Raw genomic sequence first — 17581 nt, forward strand, 5'->3', positions numbered from 1 at the left:
AACAAAGCAGAAAACTCAATTTAAAGCAAATTCACTGCAGAAATGAGGTGTATCTTATTAACAAACACAAAGAAATTGGCTGCTTGAGAACTTTTACAGCATGTAAAAGATGCACCATGCATGAACATGGTGGTTATTTTTTTTTCTTCAGCCAGGCACTAAACCTAACTAAAAAGTTGGTGACTTTCCGATAGGTGAAGAATAGCAAAAACTGATTCTATCTTCAGTTTGACTTCGGGCAAGGTCTGGAGGAAGATGCTGGTACCACCTGGGCTATGCAGTGATTTAATCTCTGTACAGAGACCTGTGCTCCATTTCCCCCGAGTCCTCTCTCCTGGTGGACTAGATGCAGCATCAGATGAGAGAAGCATGTAGCATTTAGCACGTGATGTCCAGGCACATGTATAGAGCTACTGTATTTACATTTCCCTGTATATACATCTTATTCTTTAAATGCATAAATCCAATCATGACAGGTGATGTTTGTTTATATCAGATTCTGGAAAATCCACTCTCGGGCCAAGGCAGCATCTTTGACTGGGGTGGCAGGGACCTGGGAGCATCGGATGTGCCCACCAGAACACAGCATGGGCACACAAATACATCCCTGGGAAACCTCAAAAAGATGGAGGTCAACGTGGTGTGGATGTGTATTTGTGACCAATCTGTACTGTTGTACTGTTGCTATTTTAGAATAGCAGCAATAATAGACAATTTGAACAATTTCTGCTGAAATAATAAAAGTAAAAAACACATTCTTAGAAAAATGCAAGAAATTATCTTAAGGAAAAGTGACCACATTTGGCCAGTGCTGCTCTGAAGGAGGGCAACTGCCTAAAAGCCACAACAATCCATATTTAGGAAGTCTTTACAAAAACTGGCACCTCTTCAAGGCTGGCAGAGTAATTCCTGAGGATGGTGCCTCCATCAAACACACGGGCAGTGTTGGTGTCCATCCACTGGTGCCCTTCTCCGGGCAGGTAGATATCTCGCCACGTTTGCCCTTTTTCTGTTATTGGGGCCACCAAGACCTGCAGTGAAAAAGAGAGAAAGAAAAAAATAATTTTGCAGATGGAGGGTTAGCTGGGTCATTGCAGAGAAAGTCAGAACCTTTGTCTAATAGCTGCAAATGAGATTGTCCTTGTGTGCAAGCAGCAGAAGCCACAGCCACTGTGGTCAAGGCTTCCACAATTGCCGTGAGAAGTGATGCAATGGCCTTTGTTGGACTGAGCCTTGAGAGTCTGTCCAGCCTGTATTTTGTGAGAAAAATCACCTCTGGAGTCCATCTAATGCATGTCTTGCAAGAAAAAGCCTCCAGGATCCACCCAGCTCGTATTTTTTAAAAGACCCAAACTGAAAAAAAATAAACACCACAATCAGAAATAGGGTGTTTGTTCAAAACAAAGCTCCTGCTTCCAGGTTGAGCAGGACAGGATGGATGCAGGGAGGCTGTGAGTGGGCTCAGGCTCATATGAAGCAGCTTTTGAGGAGGTTTTATGGAGCTGTGGTGGGAATTGGTGGCACAGAGTCAAGGGAGAGACATCCCCATGCCACGTAGATTTGTGACTGGGGCATGAATTTCTCTTTTCTCGTCACCCATTGCTTGGGGGTAATCTGATTTGGACAAACCCTTCATTGTGAGTTAATAAATGAAGTCAAACACTACCTGGCAGCGAGACAAGCAGAAACTTGTATTTTAATTAGAAATGATCATGCTATGGGAGCTTTAGATGTGGGCTGCCATAAAGCTGGGCTTCAAAAGCTCTCTGCCTAGGGCTCCTCTCCAGTAGATCTGGTCTGGATTCAGGTTAGATAAGCTCTAGGAACAACTTGTGCTCAATACACATAATACAAGTTATTGATTCTCAAGCAACAGGTTCACTTTTCATTCATCATTCTGTGGACTCGAGGCTCCTTTGGAGATGCAAGAGATGTAGCTGCTCAGCGCCCAGAAGTGCTCATGGAAGTCCTGGCTGGTGGCCTTAGTACATGGGCAATTGCATAAAAAGCATTAAAAAAAAAAAAAAAAAAAAAAAAAGTAAAAGCATTTAAAATGTCCTTTTGTGTCACAAATCAGTGAGTCCCATTTGGAGATGTGTCATAAGGAGAAGCGTGTTCTGTTTGCTCCTCTACAGTGGCTTAGTCAGGGTAATACAGTCCCCAATGAACTTTACAGATTTTTTTCCCCTTCAAATTGTGGGAAAGACCGTCCCATTGCTGGAGTCCTCTATACAGGAAGAAGGGGTTTGTGAGGGCTTTTTCACCCTTTACTGAAACAAACAAACAAAAAAAGCAAAAAACAAACAAACAAACAAAGGTCTCAGTATTCTGAGGATATTTATACTTGATAAATTATTTCACTTCAGAAACTGAAAGAGGTTTTCAGAGCCCTAAATTAAGCCTTTTTCAAGGAAAACACAGGCTTTCTGAAAAGGAAAAATGAACAAAAAAAGGGGGGGGGGGAATAAATCAGCCACTTTGGCTTAAATTTAAAGCTGCTGTTTGCATTTGTGCTGTACTGAATGCACATGGTGAAGAAAGAGAGAATGAAAGGATAAAAATAAAACTCCAGGAAAGCCAATAATGGAAAAAATAAAGGATAAAAAGCAGAAATAGTGTAAGAAATTTATGCATCATTCATTCTTAAATCTGCTTTTTGAGGTCTTGGTCAATCCCTACACTGTACATCAATGCTCCTTGAGCAGCATTACCCCAAAGGAGGTAATGTGGTGTTTAGCTCACTTTAGGGGACAGTTTTGGACCCTTGTGGCCTTTATAGATGTGTTTGGAGCATGACCTGGCTTCCCAGTCTCTTGCAATATCCAGTTTTGCCAGGCAGACAGCGCTGATGGGAAGTGATGCTGCATGTGCTGATAATTTTTTGCTGACCGAGTGCCACTTGTCTCCTTGCCATTACGTTTCAACATCTTGTGCTGAAAGGATTCAACAGGTTGTTAAGTATGCTGCCAAGACATGTGGACTACAGAGATCTGGCTGTAATGTACAAATCCACCTGAAAAAAAAAACACACGTGGATTTCAAAGCAGGGCTATCCTCCCACCTCAGAGTTACTCCTCAAAAAGGTGTGGGAGACAGCTCAGATGCCAGAATATGATGGTGATAGCACAAAGCCATGTTTCTGAGCTCCCTGCAGCAGATGCTTACATCCAGATCAATGCTCAAAAGGTTTATCCCAGCATCCTCATGCTTAGCCTTGCCTCAAACCACGCCAGGACAGAACCACCTTATGTAATAACCACCACCTTCCAGTAATTAATTATTAGTGGCACTCCAAATGGCACCAGGCAGGTTTTGGAGCACATTTCCATTCTTCCAACTTCCCAAGACATACTGGAAGTCAAAACATCCCCATCTGGATTCTTCCCCTGCCAGCTCAGGCTCCTTTTGAAGTGAAATCAGACAAGATTTTGCTGGCCTCACATGACACTTTATCAGAAGTGCTTGGCCCTGCAATACTGACGGAGCAGACCTGATGTTTTACCGTATTTCAGGAGCTTTCAGCCAAACCATAGTTCAGCATCTCCAGGGAGAGATGATTTTGCAGTATTTTACTGGAAATCTAACACAGGCTAACACAGACCAGACCATTTTGATTACATCAGGGATTCTTCATTTTGAGTGATTTTGGGGGAAGTAGCTAAGCTTTAGCTTGCTTGCAGTTACAACCTGGATATGCACCCTACAGGGCATCAGGACAGAAATGTCTCTTCTGCACAATGCCACTCAAATTCACTTATGCTAAGGATTTATATGTTTTAAAACATCCTACCTGATATCGATTTTTACTTTAAAAGAGAAACAGAAAGATATTTTAACAATTTCCTGCAGTGAGGGAAAGTTTCCTTAAAAAAATAAACATCCACAAAACAACATATACAATGAACCTGAAGAATTTGTGTTAAGAAACTCAAGCTTGGAAATCCTATATCACAGTATCTACCAGAGGCGGCAAGCAGGACCTGAGAAGATAACTCTGCAACACAAGCTGCCCTGATGTTAAAACTACAAACTCACTGCTGATGAACTTCGATTTTGAGTTTTGGATATTTTTTAGAAGACTGTGTCCCCTCCTTGGCCGCATCCCTATGCGAAAGCAGCACAAAGTGTTGCTGCAATTCACAGAGGATTATGCTCCCCCCCATGTTACCCCCTTTGGGAGAATTGTCTCCACATTCCCCACCTCATCTCCAATGAGAAATTCATCCTCGATGGTGAAAGCGGTTGGGTCTGTTGGGCTGAGCCACCACACCGGGCGGAAGATGGGGTACCCCAAACGCAGCCACTCCTCGCTGTATTTTAGGATGAGTGGCACCACCAAGTCCCGGTGCCTCTGTATGCACTGCCGGGTAAGGTTCAGGACCTGCATGAGAGATACATGGCAATCCCTTCACCCCAAAAATACGGAAAAACAATACATGCATTTCCTTAGGGAGAGAAGTCGCTGAACTGCAAGATCCTCATGGCAGCCAAAGGTGGTTGATATGGTTGATTTTTACCTATTTCAATATAAAAGCTGAGGACATCAGCTGGTGGGTGATATCCTCCAGAGTGCTGATATCCTTAACCAAAACAAACAACTCTTTTGCTGCTAGTAAAGAGATACGATGGCATTCCCCACATCCTTCCTCATGATTTTTTAAGGAATCACCTTCTTCCTTTAATGCCCTAAAGGAGACATCCCCAGGAAAATGCTTTCAACCACTGAAACAGGTCTTTATGGCAAATCTACAGGCTTCACTCGCATATCATATAAACTATTTGATCATACTATAATTAAGCAATTCCATCAGCTAAAGGGAAGCAGGGACACATGTGACAATCACTGTCATACCCAGAGGTGCTGTAGGTACCAGCCATGCCATTGCACATAGCCCAAGCACAAAGCTGCATCAATTCACAAGAATTTTGTAGCAAAAAAAATGTTGAGAGTGGACAGCGATGAGGTCGCTGGGGGCACAGAGCAGGATTTTGCGGGTGGCACAAGTAGGGCAGTGGATTTTAGCCCCAGGTTTCCCCCATGGGAATTTTAGTGGCTTTGGGAGGGGGGTTATCCCCTAAAGGATGGATGTACCCTTCTCCTCCTCCGCAAGACAGGGGGATACATACCCAGGTGTCGCAGCAGAGCCAGGGTTGGGTGCTGAAGGCCATCACGGGGAGGAAGGTCACGATCTGCAGCCACCTCACGTACAGCTCCTGGTCCCCTGGGGCATCACCAGCCAGGCTGCCTCCTGCCAGGGACAAGGAGCAGAGAAAAGCCTCTTGGGGACACCCCCTCACAGGACAGCTGGACAGCTCAAAGCCATCTGCTCTTGATACAAGCAGGACACACAACCCCAATGCAAGAGAAGCTGGATCCCCACCCATGTGTTTTTTCTTCCTTTGTTCCACAATTAAACATCCTGAAATGGCTGGAGATGGATGTATGATAGGGCTCATGCTGGGGATGATGTACCAGGAGACAGTTTCTAAATTTTAGCAGAACATCGTAAAAAGGGCTTTCTCCTCTTGCAAATAAAAGTGTTGGGAATATAATGGATTTTTCTGCCTCTTTGATGTGCATCATGGAAAAATACTCCAGTCTCTTGAGGCTGTCACAATGTGATATTCAAGGGGAAAAGCAGGCAGTACAATATTGCGCCCAGATCCCATGCTAGGATTAAACCGGGATCACTAAAGCGTAGGTGATGCCATTATACCCAAGCAAAGGATGCTAGTCAGGTAAGACTTGATAGGATAACCTAAATGAACGAAACAGGTAGAGGGGAGACAGTAAGAAACCCTAAAAATTTGCTTCACCAAAACACAGACAGTACCAACAGAGAAGGGCAGGTTGGAAAAATCCAACAGTCCTCAGAAAGGCACAAAGTGAATTTGTCCCCAAATGGGAAGAAAGAGACGATGCTGTTGGTATCCCATGAAACGAGGCCCAAAGACATCCCTTGCAGGGATGGAGCCCTGCTCTCTCATCCTTTGTCCCATTGACAAAAGCCAACAGACTCAACATCTCCTCAGGGCAGCAGTGACATGCCATGATTGCCCAAGCCTTGTTTTCTAAGGAAAACCAGCTAAAAATAGCAAATTGAAAATTGCTCAACACCACTTTTTTTTTTTCAGGGCTGTCTGCAGCTCTGCTGGCTTTGATCACCTCCATGTGGAGCCCCTGCGATGACTCGTGTGCTTGTGGCAAGGTTCAAACAAATAACACGGCCACCTCCAAGAAGAGAGGCAAAACGAGCCACTCATCAGCCCTCATTACACGAGTGTTTCTCAACTTCTATTTTTTTTTCCTGTTGTTGTTGAAGGATATCTCATGCCATCATACTCTGGAGCAGAAATATAAACTTTGATTGTGGCTGCTGGCATTTTAGGAATATTTATTTCCCCATCTGAGAGCCCAGGCATGCTGTTTGCCAGCGGTTGGCTCCTTCCTCGCTTTTGTCACAGTTTTAGCCCAAGAAAAGCTGCAAGAGGCAGTGGGCTGCCCTCCACACGCGGTTAAGGAGCTCCACGAAGGGCATCCCCAGAGAGCTGGCTGCCTGTTAAGATTTACAATGTGTTTTTTTGTTTTCAGTTCCCCGGTCGATTCCCCTAGTAACCCTCAATCAAATCAAAACTGGATCCTGGGAACAAAACGTTTGAAGCGTCCCTATAGCACCCTAAAGCCTGTGCTCCTCTTGCCTGAAAAAGTGCTAAAAAAAAAAAAAAAAAAAAAAAAAACAGAGCAAAGACAGCAACGGGGAGCAAAGAAGGAAAGAAGTCCTCACCCACTGCATCGGGGATGAAGAAGTTGTAGCCCAGCAGGCTGTAGTGCAGCACAGAGGGGATAACCCCCTTCAGGCCCGCGTGGCTCCAGTCCGAGCGCCGTGGGCTCATCTGGACGAAGAGTGGTAGGTGACTAGATCTGTGGGGAAACAAGCACAAACCTGCTGTTTTTAGAAGGATCGGAGCGGAAATGTTAAGATTTCCGGCTGTCTCGGCAGACTCTGTGGTCAGATGTGGGTTCCTTGACCACCAGGGACCTCTGTGGAAGGGAGATCAGTGCTCCCCACTGAGACTCCTACCCACTGAGCCTGCCCCGTCTCATTTGGCCACCCCAGTCCACCTCCTTCCTCTGTAACCTTTTCCCAAATCCCCAGATTCAAAGATTTCCTTCTCCTGGCTTGACCCCATGAGATCCACATTTGGTGACCCACCTTGCAGCCATGGGCTGTAAACTTTCCCTTTCTACTCTACACGTGGCTACACCAATCCTGATGGGAAAACACTCCCCACAAACATAGCCAAGACATCAACCAAGGTATCCCAACAGCACCCTCAGCCTTGGCCCATGCAGGGCCCCAAATCCAAAGCATAAACCCCACTGAGATGCATCCTGCAGGGAGGATTTCTCCTCTTGGCTTTCACTCATGATCATCTGTTTTGCATTGAGCGGCTGTCATTCTTGACCGCTTTTGTCCATCTGCCATAGGAAAACATCATTTTTCTTTTTTTCCCCCCCCATTTTTTTAAATTATTATTTCATTTTTATTTTTTTTTTTCTAAGTAGCATTTCTATGCCTAGGGTTTCCTTGGTGGTGCGGTGGGTCATGCCCCTGAGCAGCCTAATATTGGAAGCAGCCCCCTGCCACTGCATTTCTGGCAGCCAAAAAGGGTCACGTCCAAACCTTCATGACAAGCCTTGGCTTAAAAATAGTCTGGAGCTCATCTAGCCAAGGAGAGTTTAGCCCTGCGTCCATCTGCTCCCACAGCTTGGATTCTTCATTGACCTCGTGCCCATTTTGCTGACTCCCCAAAAATGTCCGCTTTCATCTTAGAAGACAGGCTGACATGAGGGTTTATGAAACACTTCTGGTATGAAAACTGCCCACCAGGAAAGGTACGGTCCCAGATGGGCTAAAAATGCTTAGAGAAGTGCCTCTTTGCACCACTGACTCGCAGATGGTTGAGCAGGAGCCATCCACATCCCCAGCAGCTGCTGGCCTGTCAGTGCCTCAGCACATGAAACCCCCCTTTCTCTCTGAAAATTAACTAACTTGAAATTGCTTTCTCATGCAGTTCACCATAAATTCTTTGCACAAAACATGGAAATAGCCATTTCCTATTAGCCTTGCTTTCCATTTTGCAGAAAGCCTTTTGCAAAGTTAGCCTTCCCATCTGCTAACCATCACAACAGTGGGGGGAAAAAAAGTCTCAAGGCATAATTTCAACTATTAACACTGCTATGGGCTATGCAAGCATGAAAAGTCAGAAATTTTGCAGCCATTTGGCACCATAAGCCACTGCCAACATGAGGATTTGGTCATGACTGCAGGGCTCACCTCCATCCTGCAGCAGAGGCAGCATCCTGAAGCTTGAATGCCCATGAACCATGAGATGCATTTTTATTGCATCTGGCATTAATACAGTTAAACATCATTTCATTTCAGCATTTTTATGCTCTAGAATATTGAAAAAATAACATGCCAGAAGAGAAGACATGAGAGCAACATCTCCACACACATGCAGCATCCTGAGGGCACATTTAAAGCATCATCCCAAGCATCTTCTCACTGCAACCCACCTGGCACCAGCGCTGATGACCGTGGCATTCCCCAGTGTGGCCAGTGCTGCTGCCAGTGCCCCAGCATATCGGTCACCAGCCAGCTCAGCAGGAGGGGACATGGCTTGCTCCAGGAAGGCATTGCCCTCGGCACCTTCAAAGACCACATACGCGGCCCCTAGTGCCCGCCGCAGGGCCCGGGCACGGGCCAGGTACCAGCTGAGCGCCACCTCACTGGTGACATTGAGGCGGGCGCAGAGGCGTCCCTTCCATGTGGTCAGCAGTGGGACCTGCAGAAAAGGGTGGAAAACATGGGTCAGACCCTTCAAATATCCTGCCAACCCCCTAGGCTGGAGGGTGGATGGCGCCGCAGTTTGCAATGTGTGAAAGTGAAAACACTCCGCTCCCCAAGAATCCCCCAGTGGGTGGCAAACTGGTGGATCATCAAATGACTATAAAAAAGGGGGGGGGGGGAACATAAAGCATTGAGCTACTTTCTGCAAGCTGGTGACTTTTTGAAACATCTTTCAGCAGTGGAAATTCAAAAGCTGCTTCTTTGCAGAGCAGGAGGAAAGCTCCTCCCCTACACTTTGCCCTACAGCCACAGGGTTTGCCCCAAGCAGGGGATGGGGCTGTCCCGAGCTGTGGGCGGGGAGTATTTATTCAGCTTTAATTTCACAAACGGGGTTAATGTGCAGGTGGGGGGCCATGTCCCATACCAAGCAGCCCCCGAAGCGAGGCTGCAGGCTCAGCCAGTAGCTGGCCTCGTTGTCCCTCAGCGAGCGCAGGAAGAGCGGGGAGGCAATGCTGGTGTAGGGGGACAGCGTGATGGAGAGCTGCAGGGGGTTGATCAATGCAGGGTCCCAGGCATGGGCTGAGCTGCGCCTCCTCCTCTGCTCCATGGACACGTATTCCTGCAAGGAAGCAAGGTGGAAAAATGTGTTTAATGGGAGTGGTAAAGCCTCTGAGCTCAGTGTCACCAGATCCACAGGCAAAACCCCAAACCAAGCATCCTGTCCCAGGGAAGGGATGCTCAATAAACTCCCCACCCCACAGAACAGGTGTGTTTGCACTTTTAAGAAATCTAATTAACCCCCCGTTTAGAGGGGTTTAAGGGTGCTCTTGGCTTGCATTTTGAGCACAGGGGCTGGCAGGAAGGGACGTACCATGGCAGCGAGAGTGGCAGTGCTGCGCTCTCCCAGGGCCAGGATCCCCTCCTGAAGCCGGTGCCGCTTCAGTCTCCTGGTGAGCGACCTCAAACCCCGCTTAATTTTGGCAGCTGAGCCCACTGGGCCATAATAGTGCCAGATGGGAGACCTGTGTGATGGAGAAAATGGGGGGAAGAGTTTGCATCTCACTCTGACACAAGACATTCAGCACAAGAGGATGGAGACAGGCAAGCAAAAAGCATCACTGCCCTACCTATGGCAGCAGATGAGATAAAGGAGCAAGATATTTTTTTAATATTATTATTATTATTTATTTATTTTTAACTAATTAGGGCTTGGAAAGCAATGTGGCACCAGGGATGGAGGGAGCAGCTTACCCCAGGAGGGCCATGTCTGGCAGCACCCGTGTCGGCTCCACCAGTTGAGTGCCCACGTGCCGGTGCGCAGTGGCCACGTCGGAACTGATGCAGAGGAGGTATTGCAGGGGGCCCCCGGCACTACCCAGGCAGAAATGCTGGTTGCTCTCCAGCGAAAGGATGAAGGGCACATCGGGTGCCACCGTTACTGTCACTCCTTTGGGGTGAAAAGAAGGGAAAAAGCGATGGCTGGCTCCTGATGCCTCCATGTCCTCGTGCTGGTGGCCATGAGGACGTGCAGGCAGAGTCCAGCTACTCCCTGGAATTTTTTCCACTCCCTGGAAAAAAAAATTCCCCTGGATTGCCCCGACCATGCAAGAATATCCAGCTCTTCACTTCCACTACTCCTTTTTAGCCTCCAGCCCTTAAAAGCCCTTTTGATTTGCACCATTTCTTGCCTTTTAGCTCTGTATTCAGCTCAGACAGCAGCTTCAGTTTCTTTCCAAAAACATAGCCACAGGGGATTTTCAGGACAACTGATGATTTGGAGGAAATATCTGGAGTTTGGCACGCTGGGAAATAATCCAAATATCCACCCTAAAGTGGAAATCAATGGCAGTTTGATTCATTCCAGCATCCCACAGCAGTACTGGGGACCCGTGAGCTCAGTGTGAAGCCACCCAAGAGGAATTTACACCCGTGGTAGACAGGTGTGTAAAATCCTGCTCAAGTTTGGGACATCATTGACAAAATTATTCTGGACTATGCCACACCTCAGCTTCTTACTTCTAGGCTTGAAATTTGGATGCCAAAAGTTGTGTGTTCTTTATATGGTGCCAGCCAGGGAGCAGGCAGTGAGGGAGCTGCACCCATCCTGCTCCATCTCAGTAGAGATTTCTAGTCTCACTAGAAGGGGGAGATGAATTTGCCCAAAAAAGACATGCCAAGAGCAAGGGATTTCCCTGGGGTAACCTGGGTAAAACCCCATTTTCCAGAGAGGAAGGCACTGAGTTGTAAAATGCAGCCAAGGTTCAACACACTGGCTTTTCCCACAGAGATAGGGTGGTTTGGGATCCATCCCTCATCTACTCATGCTAGCTGTTATCCCATTTATAAAATATATTATAATCTCCAAGTTATCTACCCTGCTCTTTAACAGCCTTGTAGATGAGGGGAGGGATAGGTAGAGGCAGTGATTAAAGCCATAGGAAATTGGGAAAAATGGGAAATGAGGCAGATACCTGTTGATCCTAGGAAGTATCTTTCTAGCACAGGGCCATATCCAGTGGGGTTTTTGCCAAAATCTCCGCTGACAAAGGGCTGTGCTGGGCTATCAACACTGTTGAATGGCCAGCGCTGGTCACGGATGCTCGCCCCTCCGTACCAGGAGATATTGGCCATGGAGAAGCAATCCTGCAGCAGGGAGAGAGAAATGTCTCAGCCTGGGGACAAATACATGAACGTGTTGCATTATAAGATGCAAACCCCTGCCTGCTATTGCAGCATTGGCACAGCACCATCTTCCAGGAAGAAAAATGCCCAAAACCTGAGATTTAGGGGTTTTCTGCATGAATTGGTAGCTGCTTGGTTTTTGCTTTCTGCATCTGACCTGCTAGAAGATATTTGGCTTTAAGCTTTTCCTCCACAAGAAAAGAGCTGGGCTTTTAGGTATGAAAAAAAAAAAAAAAAAATGCTGAAATTCTGCATAAATACTCTTTTGCAACCTGCAGGTTGATTAGTTATTGAGTGGTGTGAGAGAAGGAAGAGAAAAGAAATTACAAAATCAAGAGTGGAAGTTACATATTTTGTTCACTTTGAAGATCACAAAAGTTTTAACTTTCTCATTTAAAGCCAAAGGTAGTGGGTTTCCCTCCTCCTTTCACGGGTTGCCCAGCGCCTCATCCAGCCTGGCCTTAAACACCTCCAGGGATGGGGCATCCACAGCTTCCCTGGGCAGCCTGTGCCAGTGCCTCACCACCCTCTGAGTAATACATTTTCTCCTAACCTCTAATCTAAATCTCCCCTCTTTTAGTTTAAAACCATTCCCCCTTGTCCTATCACTATATGAATGAGCAAAAAGTTGCTCTCCACTTTTATAAGCCCCCTGCAAGTATTTAAAAGCTGCAGTGAGGTCACCCCAGAGCTCTCTCTTCTCTAGGCTGAAGATCCCCAGCTCTCACAGCCTTTCTGCATAGGAGAGGTGCTCCAGCCCTCCAAGCATCTTCGTGGCCAGAGCAGAGGGGGACAATCCCCTCCCTGCCCTGCTGCCACCCCTCTGGTGATGCAGCCCAGGATGCAGGTGGCCGCCTGGGCTGCAGGCACACACCGCTGGGTCCTGCTGAGCTTTTTGTCCACCAGCACCCCAGGTCCTTCTCTGCAGGGCTGCTCTCAGTGAGTTTTTCTCCCAGCCTGTGCTCCTGTCTGGGATTGCCCCGACCCAGGTGCAGCACCTTGCACTTGGCCTTGTTAAACGTAGTTAGGTTCAAGGGGCCCACTTATCCAGCTTGTGGAGGGAGGGAGGGAAGGAAACCTTCCCCCACGTCTGCTGTTGCGTGCTGCCCAGTGCTCCAAAGCCCCTGAGGGTTTCCCTTCTCTGCCAGAGCAGGGGATCAGCAGGACTTAGCCTCCCGTGTGACTCCGCATGCAGGGACGGGTCCCCCTGAAACCTGGAGGGGTTTCGGGTGAGCAGAGATGGCCCCCATGCCTGACCTGGCCCTGGTACCACTTCCCACCCCCCCACCACCAAGGATACTCCCAGAGCTTGCTCCTGCTGTGGGGGCAGAGAGAGGTTAACGTCTCGACAAGGGGCAGGGAGGGGAGATGTAAATTATTAAAGTGGAAACGCTGGAGGCCCAGAATAGCTGCATGGGTGTCAGCTGAACCAGTTACACCAGCTGGGGGGGGGGGGGGGGGGGAAGCTGTTCTTAACACTTAACTTTCCCCACATCATATTTTCCAATAGTTTTGTTATTATTTTATTTTTTTTTAATGGGGGAAGAAAATCTATTCTTGCTCATCCCCTCGAGACCTCCCAAACGAACACAAGCTGATGTTAGCACAGGACGATTGGTTGCGCTCAGGCACCATCCGCCAGCACGAAATAAGGCCATTTAGCGCCAAAAAGGAAAAAACATATGAACAAAAACTCTCCAAAAATTGTCATCCCAGCAGGAGCACGGGCGCCGTGAGATGCCGCATTGTTCCTGGGGTTGGCAGGGAGCTTCCCGAGCTTTCCCCGTCTCGCTTCGCCACTTCTCACACCAGCAATTACTTATTTGGTATCCATACACACATAGCACTGGGAGGAGGTGGTGGCAGCCCCTTCAGTACTTTGGATGGTCAGCATCGGAGCACGAGACTTCTGGAGGGGGACTTTTTCCCACCCAGCACTCTCCAGCCATGCAAGATGAGGGATAACCCCACAAGCTGCGCTAGGGAAATATTACAATTTGGGCCAAATCCTTGATATTTGGGCTAGTTTGGTGAAGAAAGAGGGTGTGGAGTGGGGGATCCCCGGTACCTTCAGCATCACGTCGGGGCGCAGCGGGGTCCAGTGGACGCCGTAGCACTCGGTGCCAGGGGCCGGCGGGGGCTCGAGGGAGAGACGGAGCTCGGCCTCCTCCTCCCATGCGTAGCAGAACTGGCCTCCGTCCTGCCAGCACCGGTCCCGTGGAGGGGGTGGCTCAGCCGCAGGCACTCCACCCACGGCGATCACGGCCACCGGCTGCCCCTCAGGCAGTGCCCGTAGGAGCAGGGCACCCCGGCGGCGCTCCCACAGCACCCCTCCCGCCCGGCCCCGCAGCACCCACTCCTCCGGTGACTGCTCCAGGGCCTGCCAGGAGATGATGCCGATGGTCATGGCGAAGAAGACGGCCACGCCGAGGCAGCCCAAGGCACCTTTCCAGGGCTCCGTCATCTCCCTCAAGCCCGAGGTCCAGGCGGCATCGGGGATTCGGCCAGCAGGGCGAGCGATGGGCATGGTGCGAGGGATGCTGCTTCCTCTCCCTTATAAGAAGGAAAATCCTCTTGGATGGCTCTGAAAGAATGTGAAGAGTTAAAATTAAGCTGCAAGGCTTCGCAGTGACCCCGAAGGTAAGAGAAATCCCTCCCGCAGCCTCCCAGTGCTCTGCAGCACCGAAATTCAGCCACCGGAGGGGAGGGGGACAGGGCTGGGGCTCCGCAGGGCTCAGGGTTCTGCCTTGCCATGCAGCTCCCCTTGTCTCGCAAAGCTGCTGTAAATATCCGGGGGGGCTGAAAAAATATTGCAGGGGTGCTTGGAGCAGGGAGGAGGACTGAAAAGTGACCCCGTAACAGGACACCGGTTTTCCATTCTCCTTCCCCCTCATCTAGAAAAGTATTTGATTAATGCACAGCCCAAGGGGAAGAGCCACCCATCTGGGTGTGCTGGCTGAGCCCTTGCTCAGAGACCCGGCACCCAATGCTCAAAGCGGGCATGGGGACACCAGCAGTGACAACCTGGTGGGGTGGCACCAGCTTGTCCCCATCATCTGCCTCTCCTGGCTGATACACTCTGTTTCGGGGCCAATAATGCAGATTTTGGTGCTGCTGTCCCTGTCGGGGGACCACGTGCTGCCTCCCCTGGCTCTGCACACCCACCCACTGCATCCCCCTGCCAGCCCCCCCCCCCCCCCCCCGAAAAGCACACATTTTTATTTTACCTAAAGGCAGGTTAAAGGATGCTCTGGCAGTACCCAGGGGCGACCGTCTCTGACCGAGCGCTTCACCCGGATATTTCTCTGTGGTGCTATAGGGTTTGCTCCTCTTTCCCGAGAGGGAATTTTCCTCCCAGCCCTGCAGCCACGTCAGAGACCTTTATAGCCCAGGCAACTTGATCCAAGCAAAGCCAGCAGTGTTATCTAAGACAAGATGTTGCTCTGCTTCCCACCCCGGGCCCCTGCAGGTTTTTTTACATAAGAAATGGAGCTGGGAAAGTCTTACAAATATTTTCAACAAGCATTTGCTTATACAGCAATAACTTTTTTTTCCCCTCTTTTTCCTTTTTAAGCAGTTATTGAGGTGGCTCTGGATGAGCTCTTAGTACGTACCTGCAGATCCATGCGTAAATGAACCATGCCAGTGCTAAGGCTGCTCTCATTCTGTTGATTGATTTTACTGTTACTGGAGTTTTCTCCCCATTTCTCATGCTAAATGAGATGCTTGGCATCCCCTTAAGTCCTCTCAGGTCTGAGGAAAAAAAGAAAAAAACACCAAAAACCCAACGCCAAGCACCGGGTCCAAAGACAACAGCACTACTCACCCCAGGAAATGTTGCTCTTAAGGAGGGTCTCAAGGTGGCCAAATCCCCTGGGAAAATCCTTCATTGCAACCCAAAAAAAAACCCTTGGAGATGCATCTCCCAACTCACAGACTCCAAAATTATTTTTTCTTTTCACTTTGGGCAGTACCACTGTGGGAGGTGGGGAAAAACTGGTTGGTGACACCAGGACGAGCATCTCCCTGCTGCTGGCTTGGGCTCCTAGGGGTGGAAGGAGGTTCAGATCCAGGATGAGGAGAAACGAAGGAGGGGGGCTCACCCGAAGATCCAAGGCAGTGGTGTCCACCCTGACAGGATTCTGGATCTGCTCTCTCTGGTCCTGAGATTAGGAGGGTGGGAACAAAGCGATGGGTGATGGATGTGGGGCTGGGTACCAAGCACTACAGGAAGAGGGCACGGCTCTCCCAGCTGGAGTTTGTTGGGATTTCTGGAAGGAGATGGGGAGAATTAGGACAATAAAATAAAAATAAAAATAAAATAAAAATAAAATAAAAATAAAATAAATCAAGGTTACGGACCAAGCTAGTTTAAATAAAGGGAAAAGGTTCTTTTTCCACCAAAGACATTAAGACTGAGATCACTGGGCTTATGCTGCTCATGCTGCCCCTCAAGCTGGAAGAAAGGCAGCAAGTGGAAGTTAATAAAATCTGATGGCAATTCAGAGTAGTTCAGTCACAATCTAAACCAGGGCTGGCTGAATTATTAGGATAGGATTTGTCATTTATTATTATTATTATTAATATTTTGTCTTTATAAATCCCTCTGCCCTAATAAAAGCACTGTTTAGCTAAAAAAAAAAAAAAAAAGGAAAAAAAGAAACAGGACAGAGAAGTTAAAAATTATCTTTAGGACAGGTCCATGATCCCTGATGCTCTTGCCTCTGAATTCCTCAGCCAAAAGAATGGGGACACAGTAGGAACCCCAAAATTTCAGAAAATCGTGGCAGGTATCAGCCATTCCCAGCTTCCCAGTGCCCGAGGTGCTGGGGGTGACCCGTGATGCTGTTGGCAGTGAGACAAGCTCTGGGAAAAGCTCTCTCACATGGCAAACGATTAAATCCTCGTAGCTGCAGGACAGCAAATCACTCCAAGGGGGGATTAGAGAAACTCAGGCAGATCGAGTCCGTGGGATGCAGTTAGTGAGATGTATGGTTTTATGAAGCTTTATGTCCCCTCTGTAGAATGAGGTATTTTTCCCCACTTTTCCTAACTTTGTAGATTTTGAAAAGGTTTTAAATTTCCCATTTTGCATCCAATGAGGTAGAACGCCTGAGGCCATGCCCAGTTCATCCTGTTGCTGCTTATTACTCTCAACCAAATTTGCACAGGCTTGGAGGTATATGGTGGGTTTAAAAAAAAAAAAAAAAAAAAAAAAAAAAAAAAAAAAAAAGCTTAAATATTGGGAAACCACCAATTTGCTGTTTTAATGGGGGGCTTCCCAAAGGCTCTGATTAATATGTGCCACCTTGAGAACTTTGATTGACAATGCCTTTAGGGTGGGAATGTGGCTCCTCCAGCTGCTGATGCCCAGGAAAGGGATGAGGTGGGAAACATATTCAACCCAGCAGCAGCACCAATAAGGACAGCTCAAAAAAATAAAAAAAAATAAAAAATCAATGATGCTTTCTGGTGAAAATAAATTGGGAAAACAAACAAACAAAAAAAAAAGCAGGGAATAAGATTTATTCCTACTGATGTTTCATATCAGTGCCCCATAAGAGTGTCCTTTCTTGCAGTGTGTCCCATAGAAAGGGGTGCTGCAGGCAATCTAAAGTCGTATGGTTATGTTTCAGGCTCAGAAAACAGAGCGTGAGGAGCTGTGGGGACTTTGCTCATGGGGTAAGGAGCACAGGCTTGTCCTTTGTGAGGACCAGCCCTTACTATCAATATTTTCCTGCAGCTTCAGAGCGCCAGCAATCACAGCCAAAGCTTCCCAGGAGCACGCCCAGTCTATACGGGAGATTTTTTTTTTTTTTTTTTTTTTTTTTTTAAAGAAAAACTATAGAAGTAGATGCATGGGTTTACCTAGAACAAAAGAAGGGTGGGAGCAGCGGAGCACCTCCAGGACTCAGTGTCTCTCTGTGATTTTCCCTGGGCGAGAGCAGCTGCATGCCCCAGGCTCCAACCACACTCATCACAGAGATGTATCCTACTGAAACCCTACACCCCAAAACCCACCCGTTTTCCCCCAAAGTTATACA

At 48.0% G+C, this 17581-nt stretch overlaps 1 protein-coding gene across 1 annotated transcript; it reads right to left on the bottom strand.

Annotated features, from left to right (window-relative positions):
- Window positions 1–857: 857 nt before the first annotated feature.
- Window positions 858–14064, bottom strand: LOC309878185 (SITS-binding protein-like; the record flags this gene model as incomplete). Its single annotated transcript, XM_082760419.1, has 10 exons — window positions 858–1031; window positions 4202–4381; window positions 5128–5249; window positions 6786–6922; window positions 8582–8850; window positions 9280–9474; window positions 9727–9877; window positions 10107–10302; window positions 11327–11498; window positions 13606–14064. 10 exons carry the CDS (start codon window positions 14062–14064, stop codon window positions 858–860), a joined length of 2055 nt encoding a protein of 684 aa, XP_082616545.1.
- Between the last annotated feature and the right edge of the window lie 3517 nt (window positions 14065–17581).

This window comes from Aythya marila, assembly GCF_965140915.1.
Source record: "Aythya marila genome assembly, chromosome: 5".
Taxonomy (NCBI): Eukaryota; Metazoa; Chordata; class Aves; order Anseriformes; family Anatidae; genus Aythya; species Aythya marila.